General features: G+C 37.6%; 1 protein-coding gene across 4 annotated transcripts in view; it reads left to right on the top strand.

The window, feature by feature from the left end:
• Positions 1-15679, top strand: part of IL11RA (interleukin 11 receptor subunit alpha) — a 173520-nt gene that overhangs the window by 112038 nt on the left and 45803 nt on the right. For all 4 annotated transcript variants that reach the window (XR_013220941.1, XR_013220939.1, XR_013220940.1 and 1 more), the window contains exons 4-5: positions 177-343; positions 4002-4116. Coding sequence is in view for 1 of the 4 variants with exons in the window: in XM_077281309.1 (XP_077137424.1) it covers positions 177-343; positions 4002-4116 (282 nt within the window). In the remaining 3 variants the exon portion in view is untranslated. The remainder of the gene's footprint in view (positions 1-176; positions 344-4001; positions 4117-15679) is intronic.

The raw sequence follows: 15679 nt of genomic DNA, 5'->3' as shown, positions 1-15679 counted from the left end.
GAGGATGGTGGTGATGACGTTGAGGATGGTGATGACATTAAGGATGGTGATGATGATGTTGAGGATTGTGATGGTGGGGATGGTGATGTTGAAGATGGTGATGATGATTGTTAAGGATGGTGATGGTGGGGTAGTGATGATGAGGATTGTGATGATGATTCTTTGTCACTCTCCAGTTCAGAGGTCGTGTGGACTTTCAATGGATCATCAAACATCACGTGGGGGTCGGTCACTGATTTTGGAGACCTGGATCTTCCACGTGTAGAATCCGACATGATGGGGAACTACAGCTGCTATGACCGCGCCGGGCAGCGACTGCAGACCATGCTGCTGAAACCTGGATGTGAGTACAGACGAGAGGTGCGATTGTAGTACAGCGAGTGTGAGACCAGGTACATAATCGGGAATTGTGGATTTGGATGATGATTTGGGGATTTGTGTCAATTTCATAAGTCTTATTTCTCATCTGTCCTCTCACCCAAAATTGGTAAAAAAAAGAGTGATCCTGCTGCCCTGATCCCCCCACAACAAAGGAAAACTGCTCATGGCACACACATCAGTCTAACTGGTAACAGTCCCCATTCTCCTGCTCTATAACTTACATCCACTATTTTTCAGTGGGTGGTTCCTCATTAAGAGCAGCATTCTGCCAGCACTATAGGAGCAGTAAGCTTCTTTTTCTCACTTCCAAGCATGCATTGCTCTTGTCCTTTTCCACTATCTATTATCTATTTCTATCTATCTGTCTATTATGTCTGTATATAATGTGACAGACAGGAGAGCAGGAACAGAAAGACAGGCCTGCCCCCCACTTCCTGTAAAAGAGTCAGAGACCCACCCCCACTTCCTGTAGAGATAGAGGCCTGCCCCCCACTTCCTGTAGAGAGACAGAGGCCCTCCCCCCACTTCCTGTAGAGAGACAGGCCTGCCCCCACTTCCTGTAAAGAGTCAGAGACCCACCCCCACTTCCTGTAGAGATAGAGGCCTGCCCCCCACTTCCTGTAGAGAGACAGAGGCCCTCCCCCCACTTCCTGTAGAGAGACAGGCCTGCCCCCACTTGCTGTAAAGAGTCAGAGACCCACCCCCACTTCCTGTAGAGATAGAGGCCTGCCCCCCACTTCCTGTAGAGAGACAGAGGCCTGCCCCCACTTCCTGTAAAGAGTCAGAGACCCGCCCCCACTTCCTGTAGAGAGACAGAGGCCCTCCCCCCACTTCCTGTAGAGAAACAGGCCTGCCCCCACTTCCTGTAGAGACAGAGGCCTGCCCCCACTTCCTGTAGAGACAGAGGCCTGCCCCCACTTCCTGTAGAGAGACAGGCACGCCCCCACTTTCTGTATAGTCAGTGGCATGCCCCCCACTTCCTGTAGAGAAACAGGCCCACCCCCACTTCCTGTAGAGACACGCGCCACGGCAAATTTTAGGCCACGCCACACCCATTCATAATTAGTCACACCCATATCCACGTCCCAACCACACCCATTTAGCACTGCTGATCACACTGTTTCATATACAATAATTATAAACAAAAAAATATGGCCACACAGTGCTCCATACTGTATAATGGCCACACATGATGCTGCATACTGTATAATGACTGCACATGATGCTCCATACTGTATAATGGCCACACAGTGCTCCATACTGTATAATGGCCACACAGTGCTCCATACTGTATACTGGCTGCACATGATGCTCCATACTGTATAATGACCGCACATGATGCTCCATACTGTATACTGGCTGCACATGATGCTCCATACTGCATAATGGCCACACATGATGCTTCATACTGTATACTGGCTGCACATGATGCTCCATACTGTATAATGACTGCACATGATGCTCCATACTGTATACTGGCTGCACATGATGCTCCATACTGTATAATGACCGCACATGATGCTCCATACTGTATACTGGCTGCACATGATGCTCCATACTGTATAATGACCGCACATGATGCTCCATACTGTATACTGGCTGCACATGATGCTCCATACTGTATAATGACCGCACATGATGCTCCATACTGTATACTGGCTGCACATGATGCTCCATGCTGTATAATGACCGCACATGATGCTCCATACTGTATACTGGCTGCACATGATGCTCCATACTGTATACTGGCTGCACATGATGCTCCATACTGTATAATGACTGCACATGATGCTCCATACTGTATACTGGCTGCACATGATGCTCCATACTGTATAATGACTGCACATGATGCTCCATACTGTATACTGGCTGCACATGATGCTCCATACTGTATAATGGCCACAGTTCTCCATACTGTATAATGACATACAGGCACGCAGCTCACACACAGGCACGCAGCTCACACACACGCACACAGCTCACACACACAGCTCACAGACGCACGCAGCTCACACACACACACGCAGCATCACACACACACGCAGTATCACACACACGCAGCATCACAAACGCAGCTCACAAACACATGCAGCTTTGACACAAATGCATCACACACGCAGCCATCACACACACGTAGCCATCACACACACACGCAGCCATCACACACACACATGCAGCCATCACACACACACACGCAGCCATCACACACACACACGCAGCCATCACACACACACACGCAGCCATCACACACACACACGCAGCCATCACACACACGCAGCCATCACATACACATCAGATACCTCATACACACCAGATACCTCATACACACCAGATACCTCATACACACATGACACACATGCAGCATCTCACACACACACATGCAGCAACTCACACACACACATGCAGCATCACACACACATGCAGCATCACACACACATGCAGCATCACACACACGCACATGCAGCATCACACACACGCAGCATCTCACACACACACACACATGCAGCATCACACACATCACACACACACACACACACACACATGCAGCATAACACACATCACACACACAATCTCCTCTGTGGTGCAGGGGCGGCTGATGTCCCGGCACCTCCCCCGTCTCTCCTTCTCTGCCGGGATAGCAGATAAGAGCAGGAGAAGCCGGAGCTCCGTGCACACACAGGAGGTAGTGAGTCGCTGACCTCTCATCTTGATCGCTGCTGGCTCTCTCCCTCAGCTTGGCAGCGCCGCACAGGGGGCGGGGGGGGGGGGCGTGGGCGGTCGGTCGGAGACCCAGCTTTTATTAAAAAAAAAAAAAAAAACAGCCACAAACCTGTTACTCAGGTGCTGCCCCCTGCATTGTCCCCGCCCTAGGCAGGTAGTGCGGGACAACCAGTGTCCCGCCTGGGATCCCGGAGCTGACTGTCAAAATCAGGACAGTCCCGCGGGATCCGGGACGGTTGGGAGGTATGTAATATTAGTGAGCACAGGGCAGGAAGGTTTGTCATAGGGATACTGAAGTAGAGTTTGCAGACTTAAATCATTGATATAAAACATTTTATTCAGTAGCTGAATTATGATGTCAGCTCAGAAGTAACTGGTTATAGATTTACACGATAGAGAGATGTGTCCTGTAAATCACGGTCAGTGGGTGGAGAGATGGACTGGTATGGTCAGTAGGGGCTGCGGAGACAGAAATCGCTGTGTGCAGGTTTATATGTATAAGTACAGAAGATTGCTCGCGGACTGCTCCAGTACACTCGCCCCATCCTGAGGATGTGACCCCTGTGTAGGTCTTCTTTTGGCTTGTGAGCCTCTGAGCTTACAGTATTACATGTCCCTGACCTCTGGTCCCTGATCTCTGGTCCCTGATCTCTGACCTCTGGTCCCTGATCTCTGACCTCTGGTCCCTGATCTCTGACCTCTGGTCCCTGATCTCTGACCTTTGGTCTCTGAACTCTGGTCCCTGATCTCTGACCTCTGGCCCCTGATCTCCGAACTCTGGTCCCTGATGTCTGGTCGATGATCTTTGACCTCTGGTTCCTGATCTCTGGTTGATGATCTCTGACCTCTTGTCCATGATTGCTGATTTGTGACCCCTGATCTCTGCATTTTTCTTACAGATCCTCCGGGGATCCCCTCTGTCACCTGCAGGGCTGCCGATTATCACAACTTTTCTTGTTATTGGAACTCCAGTGTGGAGACTTTCCTGCCTACAAGATACATCACATCATACCGGTGAGATGATGCTCTACTGATATACATAGTACTCATCTACACGCACACATACAGTACATATAACTCATACACACGCACACATACAGTACATATAACTCATACACACGCACACATACAGTACATATAACTCATCTACACGCACACATACAGTACATATAACTCATACACACGCACACATACAGTACATATAACTCATACATAGTACACACATACAGTACATATAACTCATACACACGCACACATACAGTACATATAACTCATACACACGCACACATACAGTACATATAACTCATACACACGCACACATACAGTACATATAACTCATACACACGCACACATACAGTACATATAACTCATACATAGTACACACATACAGTACATATACCTCATACACACGCACACATAGAGTACATACCGTTAGGTCCATATATATTTGGACAGAGACAACATTTTTCTAATTTTGGTTATAGACATTACCACAATGAATTTTAAACAAAACTATTCAGATGCAGTTGAAGTTCAGACTTTCAGCTTTCATTTGAGGGTATCCACATTAAAATTGGATGAAGGGTTTAGGAGTTTCAGCTCCTTAACATGTGCCACCCTGTTTTTAAAGGGACCAAAAGTAATTGGACAATTGACTCCAAGGTTATTTCATGGACAGGTGTGGGCAGTCCCTTTGTTATGTCATTCTCAATTAAGCAGATAAAAGGCCTGGAGGTGATTTGAGGTGTGGTGCTGCATTTGGAAGGTTTTGCTGTGAAGTAAACATGCGGTAAAGGAGCTCTCCATGCAGGTGAAACAAGCCATCCTTAAGCTGCGAAAACAGAAAAAACCCATCCGAGAAATTGCTACAATATTAGGAGTGGCAAAATCTACAGTTTGGTACATTCTGAGAAAGAAAGAAAGCACTGGTGAACTCCTCAATGCAAAAAGACCTGGGCGTCCACGGAAGACAACAGTGGTGGAGGATAGAAGAATAATCTCCATGGTGAAGAGAAATCCCTTCACAACAGCCAACCAAGTGAACAACACTCTCCAGGAGGTCGGCGTATCAATATCCAAATCTACCATAAAGAGAAGACTGCATGAAAGTAACTACAGAGGGTTCACTGCACGGTGCAGCCACTCATAAGCATCAAGAACAAAAAGGCTAAAAACATCTAAAAAAGCCAGCACAGTTCTGGAAGAACATTCTTTGGACAGATGAAACCAAGATCAACCTCTACCAGAATGATGGAAAGAGAACAGTATGGCGAAGGCGCGGTACAGCTCATGATCCAAAGCATACCACATCATCTGTAAAACACGGCGGAGGCAGTGTGATGGCTTGGGCATGCATGGCTGCCAGTGGCACTGGGTCACTAGTGGTTATGGATGATGTGACACAGGAATGAATTCTGAGGTCTTCAGAGCCGCCATACTGTGTGCTCAGATCCAGCCAAATGCAGCTAAACTGATTGGTCGTCGTTTCATACTACGGATGTACAATGGCCCAAAACATAAAGCCAAAGCAACCCAGGAGTTTATTAAAGCAAAGAAGTGGAATATTCTTGAATGGCCAAGTCAGTCGCCTGATCTCAACCCAATTGAGCAGCATTTCACTTGTTAAAGACTAAACTTCAGACAGAAAGGCCCACAAACAACCAGCAACTGAAAACCACCGCAGTGAAGGCCTGGCCGAGCATCAAAAAGGAGGTAACACAGCGTCTGGTGATGTCCATGAGTTCAAGACTTCAGGCAGTAATTGCCAACAAAGGGTTTTCAACCAAGTATTAAAAATGAACAGTTTATTTACAATTATTGAATCTGTCCAATTACTTTTGGTCCCTTTAAAAACAGGGTGGCACATGTTAAGGAGCTGAAACTCCTAAACCCTTCATCCAATTTTAATGTGGATACCCTCAAAGGAAAGCTGAAAGTCTGAACTTCAACCTCATCTGAATTGTTTTGTTTAGAATTCATTGTGGTAATGTCTATAACCAAAATTAGAAAAATGTTGTCTATGTCCAAATATATATGGACGTAACTGTATAACTCATACATAGTACACACACATACAGTACATATACCTCATACATAGTACACACATACAGTACATATACCTCATACATAGTACACACATACAGTACATATAACTCATACATAGTACACACACACAGTACATATAACTCATACAGAGTACACACATACAGTACATATACCTCATACATAGTACACACACACAGTACATATAACTCATACATAGTACACACATGCAGTACATATAACTCATACATAGTACACACACACAGTACATATAACTCATACATAGTACACACATACAGTACATATAACTCATACATAGTACACACACACAGTACATATAACTCATACATAGTACACACATACAGTACATATAACTCATACATAGTACACACATACAGTACATATAACTCATACATAGTACACACATACAGTACATATAACTCATACATAGTACACAAATACAGTACATATAACTCATACATAGTACACACATACAGTACATATACCTCATACATAGTACACACATACAGTACATATAACTCATACATAGTACACACATACAGTACATATAACTCATACATAGTACACACATACAGTACATATAACTCATACATAGTACACACACAGTACATATAACTCATACATAGAACACACACACAGTACATATAACTCATACATAGTACACACACACAGTACATATAACTCATACATAGTACACACATACAGTACATATAACTCATACATAGTACACACATGCAGTACATATAACTCATACATAGTACACACACGCAGTACATATAACTCATACATAGTACACACACAAAGTACATATAACTCATACATAGTACACACATACAGTACATATAACTCATACATAGTACACACACAGTACATATAACTCATACATAGTACACACACAGTACATATAACTCATACAGAGTACACACACACAGTACATATAACTCATACAGAGTACACACACACAGTACATATAACTCATACATAGTACACACATACAGTACATATAACTCATACATAGTACACACATACAGTACATATAGCTCATACATAGTACACACATACAGTACATATAACTCATACATAGTACACACATACAGTACATATAACTCATACATAGTACACACATACAGTACATATAACTCATACATAGTACACACATACAGTACATATAACTCATACATAGTACACACATACAGTACATATAACTCATACAAAGTACACACATACTGTACATATACCTCATACATAGTACACACACATACAGTACATATAACTCATACATAGTACACACATACAGTACATATAACTCATACAGAGTACACACATACAGTACATATAACTCATACAGAGTACACACATACAGTACATATAACTCATACATAGTACACACACACAGTACATATAACTCATACATAGTACACACATACAGTACATATAACTCTTACATAGTACACACATACAGTACATATAACTCATACATAGTACACACACACAGTACATATAACTCATACATAGTACACACATACAGTACATATAACTCATACATAGTACACACATACAGTACATATAACTCATACATAGTACACACATACAGTACATATAACTCATACATAGAACACACATACAGTACATATAACTCATACATAGTACACACATGCAGTACATATAACTCATACATAGTACACACATACAGTACATATAGCTCATACATAGTACACACATACAGTACATATAACTCATACATAGTACACACATACAGTACATATAACTCATACATAGTACACACATACAGTACATATAACTCATACATAGTACACACATACAGTACATATAACTCATACATAGTACACACACATACAGTACATATAACTCATACATAGTACACACACATACAGTACATATAACTCATACATAGTACACATACAGTACATATAACTCATACATAGTACACACACACAGTACATATAACTCATACATAGTACACATACAGTACATATAACTCATACATAGTACACACATACAGTACATATAACTCATACATAGTACACACATACAGTACATATAACTCATACATAGTACACACATACAGTACATATAACTCATACATAGTACACACATACAGTACATATAACTCATACATAGTACACACACATACAGTACATATAACTCATACATAGTACACACATACAGTACATATAACTCATACATAGTACACACATACAGTACATATAACTCATACATAGTACACACATACAGTACATATACCTCATACATAGTACACACATACAGTACATATAACTCATACATAGTACACACATACAGTACATATAACTCATACATAGTACACACATACAGTACATATAACTCATACAGAGTACACACATACAGTACATATAACTCATACATAGTACACACATACAGTACATATAACTCATACAGAGTACACACACAGTACATATAACTCATACATAGTACACACATACAGTACATATAACTCATACAGAGTACACATACAGTACATATAACTCATACAGAGTACACACAGTACATATAACTCATACATAGTACACACATACAGTACATATAACTCATACAGAGTACACATACAGTACATATAACTCATACATAGTACACACATACAGTACATATAACTCATACATAGTACACACATACAGTACATATAACTCATACATAGTACACACATACAGTACATATAACTCATACAGAGTACACACACAGTACATATAACTCATACATAGTACACACATACAGTACATATAACTCATACATAGTACACACATACAGTACATATAACTCATACATAGTACACACATACAGTACATATAACTCATACATAGTACACACACACAGTACATATAACTCATACAGAGTACACACATACAGTACATATACCTCATACATAGTACACACATACAGTACATATAACTCATACATAGTACACACACACAGTACATATAACTCATACATAGTACACACATGCAGTACATATAACTCATACATAGTACACACACACAGTACATATAACTCATACATAGTACACACATACAGTACATATAACTCATACATAGTACACACACACAGTACATATAACTCATACATAGTACACACACATACAGTACATATAACTCATACATAGTACACACATACAGTACATATAACTCATACATAGTACACACATACAGTACATATAACTCATACATAGTACACACATACAGTACATATAACTCATACATAGTACACAAATACAGTACATATAACTCATACATAGTACACACATACAGTACATATACCTCATACATAGTACACACATACAGTACATATAACTCATACATAGTACACACATACAGTACATATAACTCATACATAGTACACACATACAGTACATATAACTCATACATAGTACACACAGTACATATAACTCATACATAGAACACACACACAGTACATATAACTCATACATAGTACACACACACAGTACATATAACTCATACATAGTACACACATACAGTACATATAACTCATACATAGTACACACATGCAGTACATATAACTCATACATAGTACACACACGCAGTACATATAACTCATACATAGTACACACACAAAGTACATATAACTCATACATAGTACACACATACAGTACATATAACTCATACATAGTACACACACAGTACATATAACTCATACATAGTACACACACAGTACATATAACTCATACAGAGTACACACACACAGTACATATAACTCATACAGAGTACACACACACAGTACATATAACTCATACATAGTACACACATACAGTACATATAACTCATACATAGTACACACATACAGTACATATAGCTCATACATAGTACACACATACAGTACATATAACTCATACATAGTACACACATACAGTACATATAACTCATACATAGTACACACATACAGTACATATAACTCATACATAGTACACACATACAGTACATATAACTCATACATAGTACACACATACAGTACATATAACTCATACAAAGTACACACATACTGTACATATACCTCATACATAGTACACACACATACAGTACATATAACTCATACATAGTACACACATACAGTACATATAACTCATACAGAGTACACACATACAGTACATATAACTCATACAGAGTACACACATACAGTACATATAACTCATACATAGTACACACACACAGTACATATAACTCATACATAGTACACACATACAGTACATATAACTCTTACATAGTACACACATACAGTACATATAACTCATACATAGTACACACACACAGTACATATAACTCATACATAGTACACACATACAGTACATATAACTCATACATAGTACACACATACAGTACATATAACTCATACATAGTACACACATACAGTACATATAACTCATACATAGTACACACACATACAGTACATATAACTCATACATAGTACACACACATACAGTACATATAACTCATACATAGTACACATACAGTACATATAACTCATACATAGTACACCCACACAGTACATATAACTCATACATAGTACACATACAGTACATATAACTCATACATAGTACACACATACAGTACATATAACTCATACATAGTACACACATACAGTACATATAACTCATACATAGTACACACATACAGTACATATAACTCATACATAGTACACACATACAGTACATATAACTCATACATAGTACACACACATACAGTACATATAACTCATACATAGTACACACATACAGTACATATAACTCATACATAGTACACACATACAGTACATATAACTCATACATAGTACACACATACAGTACATATACCTCATACATAGTACACACATACAGTACATATAACTCATACATAGTACACACATACAGTACATATAACTCATACATAGTACACACATACAGTACATATAACTCATACAGAGTACACACATACAGTACATATAACTCATACATAGTACAAACATACAGTACATATAACTCATACAGAGTACACACACAGTACATATAACTCATACATAGTACACACATACAGTACATATAACTCATACAGAGTACACATACAGTACATATAACTCATACAGAGTACACACAGTACATATAACTCATACATAGTACACACATACAGTACATATAACTCATACAGAGTACACATACAGTACATATAACTCATACATAGTACACACATACAGTACATATAACTCATACATAGTACACACATACAGTACATATAACTCATACATAGTACACACATACAGTACATATAACTCATACAGAGTACACACACAGTACATATAACTCATACATAGTACACACATACAGTACATATAACTCATACATAGTACACACATACAGTGCATATAACTCATACAGAGTACACACATACAGTACATATAACTCATACAGAGTACACACATACAGTACATATAACTCATACATAGTACACACATACAGTACATATAACTCATACATAGTACACACATACAGTACATATAACTCATACATAGTACACACATACAGTGCATATAACTCTTACATAGTACACACATACAGTACATATAACTCATACATAGTACACATACAGTACATATAACTCATACATAGTACACACATACAGTACATATAACTCATACATAGTACACACATACAGTACATATACCTCATACATAGTACACACATACAGTACATATAACTCATACATAGTACACACATACAGTACATATACCTCATACATAGTACACACATACAGTACATATAACTCATACATAGTACACACATACAGTACATATAACTCATACATAGTACACATACAGTACATATACCTCATACATAGTACACACACATACAGTACATATAACTCATACATAGTACACACATACAGTACATATAACTCATACATAGTACACACATACAGTACATATAACTCTTACATAGTACACACATACAGTACATATAACTCATACATAGTACACACATACAGTACATATAACTCATACATAGTACACACATACAGTACATATAACTCATACATAGTACACACATACAGTACATATAACTCATACATAGTACACACATACAGTACATATAACTCATACATAGTACACACATACAGTACATATACCTCATACAGAGTACACACATACAGTACATATAACTCATACATAGTACACACATACAGTACATATAACTCATACATAGTACACACATACAGTGCATATAACTCATACAGAGTACACACATACAGTACATATAACTCATACAGAGTACACACATACAGTACATATAACTCATACAGAGTACACACATACAGTACATATAACTCATACATAGTACACACATACAGTACATATAACTCATACATAGTACACACATACAGTGCATATAACTCATACAGAGTACACACATACAGTACATATAACTCATACAGAGTACACACATACAGTACATATAACTCATACAGAGTACACACATACAGTACATATAACTCATACATAGTACACACATACAGTACATATAACTCATACATAGTACACACATACAGTACATATAACTCATACAGAGTACACACATACAGTACATATAACTCATACATAGTACACACATACAGTACATATAACTCATACATAGTACACACATACAGTACATATAACTCATACATAGTACACATACAGTGCATATAACTCATACATAGTACACACACATACAGTACATATAACTCATACATAGTACACACATACAGTACATATAACTCATACATAGTACACACATACAGTACATATAACTCATACATAGTACACACATACAGTACATATAACTCATACATAGTACACACATACAGTGCATATAACTCATACATAGTACACACATACAGTGCATATAACCATACATAGTACACACATACAGTACATATAACTCATACATAGTACACACATACAGTACATATAACTCATACATAGTACACACATACAGTACATATAACTCATACATAGTACACACATACAGTACATATAACTCATACATAGTACACACATACAGTACATATAACTCATACATAGTACACACATACAGTACATATAACTCTTACATAGTACACACATACAGTACATATAACTCATACAGAGTACACACATACTGTACATATACCTCATACATAGTACACACACATACAGTACATATACCTCATACATAGTACACACACACAGTACATATAACTCATACATAGTACACACATACAGTACATATAACTCATACATAGTACACACATACAGTACATATAACTCATACAGAGTACACACACACAGTACATATAACTCATACATAGTACACACATACAGTACATATAACTCATACAGAGTACACACATACAGTACATATAACTCATACATAGTACACACACATACAGTACATATAACTCATACATAGTACACACACATACAGTACATATAACTCATACATAGTACACACATACAGTACATATAACTCTTACATAGTACACATACTGTACATATACCTCATACATAGTACACACACATACAGTACATATACCTCATACATAGTACACACACACAGTACATATAACTCATACATAGTACACACATACAGTACATATAACTCATACATAGTACACACATACAGTACATATAACTCATACAGAGTACACACATACAGTACATATAACTCATACATAGTACACACACATACAGTACATATAACTCATACATAGTACACACACATACAGTACATATAACTCATACATAGTACACACATACAGTACATATAACTCTTACATAGTACACACATACAGTACATATAACTCATACATAGTACACACATACAGTACATATAACTCATACATAGTACACACATACAGTACATATAACTCATACATAGTACACACATACAGTACATATAACTCATACATAGTACACACATACAGTACATATAACTCATACATAGTACACACACAGTACATATAACTCATACATAGTACACACATACAGTACATATAACTCATACATAGTACACACATACAGTACATATACCTCATACATAGTACACACATACAGTACATATCACTCATACATAGTACACACATACAGTACATATACCTCATACATAGTACACACATACAGTACATATAACTCATACATAGTACACACATACAGTACATATAACTCATACATAGTACACACACACAGTACATATAACTCATACATAGTACACACACAGTACATATAACTCATACATAGTACACACATACAGTACATATAATTCATACATAGTACACACATACAGTACATATAATTCATACATAGTACACACACAGTACATATAACTCATACATAGTACACACATACAGTACATATAATTCATACATAGTACACACACATACAGTACATATAACTCCTACATAGTACACACACACAGTACATATAACTCATACATAGTACACACATACAGTACATATAACTCATACATAGTACACACATACAGTACATATAACTCATACATAGTACACACATACAGTACATATACCTCATACATAGTACACACACATACAGTACATATAACTCATACATAGTACACACATACAGTACATATAACTCATACATAGTACACACATACAGTACATATAACTCTTACATAGTACACACATACAGTACATATAACTCATACAGAGTACACACATACAGTACATATAACTCATACATAGTACACATACAGTACATATAACTCATACATAGTACACACATACAGTACATATAACTCATACATAGTACACACACACAGTACATATAGCTCATACATAGTACACACATACAGTACATATAGCTCATACATAGTACACACATACAGTACATATAACTCATACATAGTACACACATACAGTACATATAACTCATACATAGTACACACATACAGTACATATAACTCATACATAGTACACACATACAGTACATATAACTCATACATAGTACACACATACAGTACATATAACTCATACATAGTACACACATACAGTACATATAACTCATACATAGTACACACATACAGTACATATAACTCATACATAGTACACACACATACAGTACATATACCTCATACATAGTACACACATACAGTACATATAACTCATACATAGTACACACATACAGTACATATAACTCATACATAGTACACACATACAGTACATATAACTCATACATAGTACACACATACAGTACATATAACTCATACATAGTACACACATACAGTACATATAACTCATACATAGTACACACATACAGTACATATAACTCATACATAGTACACACATACAGTACATATAACTCATACATAGTACACACACATACAGTACATATACCTCATACATAGTACACACATACAGTACATATAACTCATACAAAGTACACACATACTGTACATATACCTTATACATAGTACACACACATACAGTACATATAACTCATA

This window comes from Ranitomeya variabilis, chromosome 1 (assembly GCF_051348905.1).
Source record: "Ranitomeya variabilis isolate aRanVar5 chromosome 1, aRanVar5.hap1, whole genome shotgun sequence".
Classification (NCBI taxonomy): Eukaryota; Metazoa; Chordata; class Amphibia; order Anura; family Dendrobatidae; genus Ranitomeya; species Ranitomeya variabilis.
This window is presented reverse-complemented; position numbering and strand designations above follow the sequence as displayed.